We start from the raw sequence: 1795 nt of genomic DNA, 5'->3' as shown, positions 1-1795 counted from the left end.
GCTGTTTGAACAAGAGAATTGAATCTCTTCCAGAGGCCTTTACCATAAGCCGGACAACTTGTAAAACACAATTACTTCAGTGTGTATGGAATATCTCATATTTAGCCACCTATTTAATGCTGTAAATCCGTTCTGCTCTTCAGTTTTTCCACCAAAAAATCTGTCTTGACATTCTGACATATGAACTCTTGTGGGGCACCTACAGAGGTGTGAAACTGTGAGAGACCTAGAAATTTTTGTCAAGTACTGCAGACATGTGGTAAAGAAAGGCAGTTGGAAGGAAGGGACATGAATAAGGAAAAGGGGGACTTCAGTATAGAAAAACCCCAGTGTTTTGAAGTGCTATGTTAACATTTATCTCCTGAATGTACGGAAAAGTGCTCCCTAATTCATGAGCTGTGGAAGTCAGTATTGCTTGAAAATATCAGCAGTACATTTTCTGGAAGAATTTTAGAATGAAGACAGTCAAGAACTTTGTATTCCTGGATGTCCAAAATAAACATGCAGCAAGTGAACAAGGACATAAACGATGTGTGATATCTACTAGAAGACAATTGACAACAAATATTAAACTATTAAATCAAGGGAGAGGACAAAAGGAAAGTTATACCTCTTACTGAGAAGTTTTTTAATACATAATTTTTCTGAAATCACATCTTGCTAAACTGTGTGAGTAGACTTGAACTTGGTGTGTTGTTTTCTTCCCTGTTATTGATATTGTCCATACCTCTGTGTTACTTTTTGTTGGTGATCTCATAGGCATCAGAAAAAAACCAAATTTTCTCCTATTGCTCTGCTGTGAGAAGAAAAACTGCCATAAGTTCCCTTTTTTTTAACAAGAGAGCTACAGGTGATGTGTAGGAGATTTTTCACTGCAAACTGATGAAACTTGGGTCATTCTCAAAAATATTTATGGCTCACATGGGACTCATTTTAATTTTTTTTTTTCTTCATTTTCAGTGAAGAATGCGAGACCTAACAGCTCAGGTAACGAGCAGTCTGCTGCAGTTTCCAGAGGTGACTGTTGAGGCGCTTGGGGAAGATGAGATCACCCTAGACTCTGGGCTGTGTGGGAAGTTTTCTGGAGGTGAGCATTTTCCTTTAGATTTGGTCTTGGTTTAAAGTTCTTACTGCCTGAAGCACAGGGTCATAGCATCAGGCTGGTTCTGTTAAAATGCATCAGGTTGTGATATAACAAACAAGATATTTTAACAACTAGAAATGCTAATATTAAACCATTAATAGAGTTAAGCATTGAAATTGCAAAAGCCTGCACCAATCTTGTGCTATTAAAGTGATATATACCGTGACCATCGTGAGTCAATGAGTTCTCCCCAGTTTTGAACGGAATAGAAGGCAGTTTTGAATGGAATAGAAGGCAGTTTTGAACGGAATAGAAGGCAGTTTTGAAAAAAGCAGTAGTGTCGTTTTGGGCCGCATTTCTTTGTACCAGCTCAAGCTCTATCTCTGTCATAACATCCCATGCAGAAATAGTTCTTCTACAATGTTACAGAGGCAGAACAGTCTGCTTTTTCTTCTCTAGTCTGAGTAAAAGGACAGAGGGAGAGGACAGCTCTGTTTAGCGCTGCCCACATATTTCCAAAGTATTTAATAGGATGCAGATGAGGACCCAGTGAGAGTTGCTGAAAGCAGCTAAGCAGATTAGGTAGTTGACTTTCTAGGCAACCTGAAAGTCGAGCTGGATGTCTCTCTGGGTGTCTGAGCTTCTGTTAAGACCAGGTAGAATCTTACCTACCTGACTAAGTGCAGTACTGGAGTTAATCCTTCCTTTGAG

At 39.2% G+C, this 1795-nt stretch overlaps 1 protein-coding gene across 1 annotated transcript in view; it reads left to right on the top strand.

Moving 5' to 3' along the window:
• LOC108493305 (protein ELYS-like) overlaps positions 1-1795 on the top strand; it is a 43208-nt gene that overhangs the window by 2370 nt on the left and 39043 nt on the right. The window contains exon 2 of the mRNA XM_017806580.1: positions 961-1087. Coding sequence (XP_017662069.1) covers positions 967-1087 — 121 coding nt within the window. The 5' untranslated portion in view covers positions 961-966. The remainder of the gene's footprint in view (positions 1-960; positions 1088-1795) is intronic.

Source organism: Lepidothrix coronata, unplaced genomic scaffold (genome assembly GCF_001604755.1).
Source record: "Lepidothrix coronata isolate B3197 unplaced genomic scaffold, Lepidothrix_coronata-1.0 Scaffold16, whole genome shotgun sequence".
NCBI classification, from domain to species: Eukaryota; Metazoa; Chordata; class Aves; order Passeriformes; family Pipridae; genus Lepidothrix; species Lepidothrix coronata.
The sequence above is the reverse complement of the archived record's forward strand: the minus strand, read 5'-3'. Positions and strand labels throughout refer to the sequence as shown.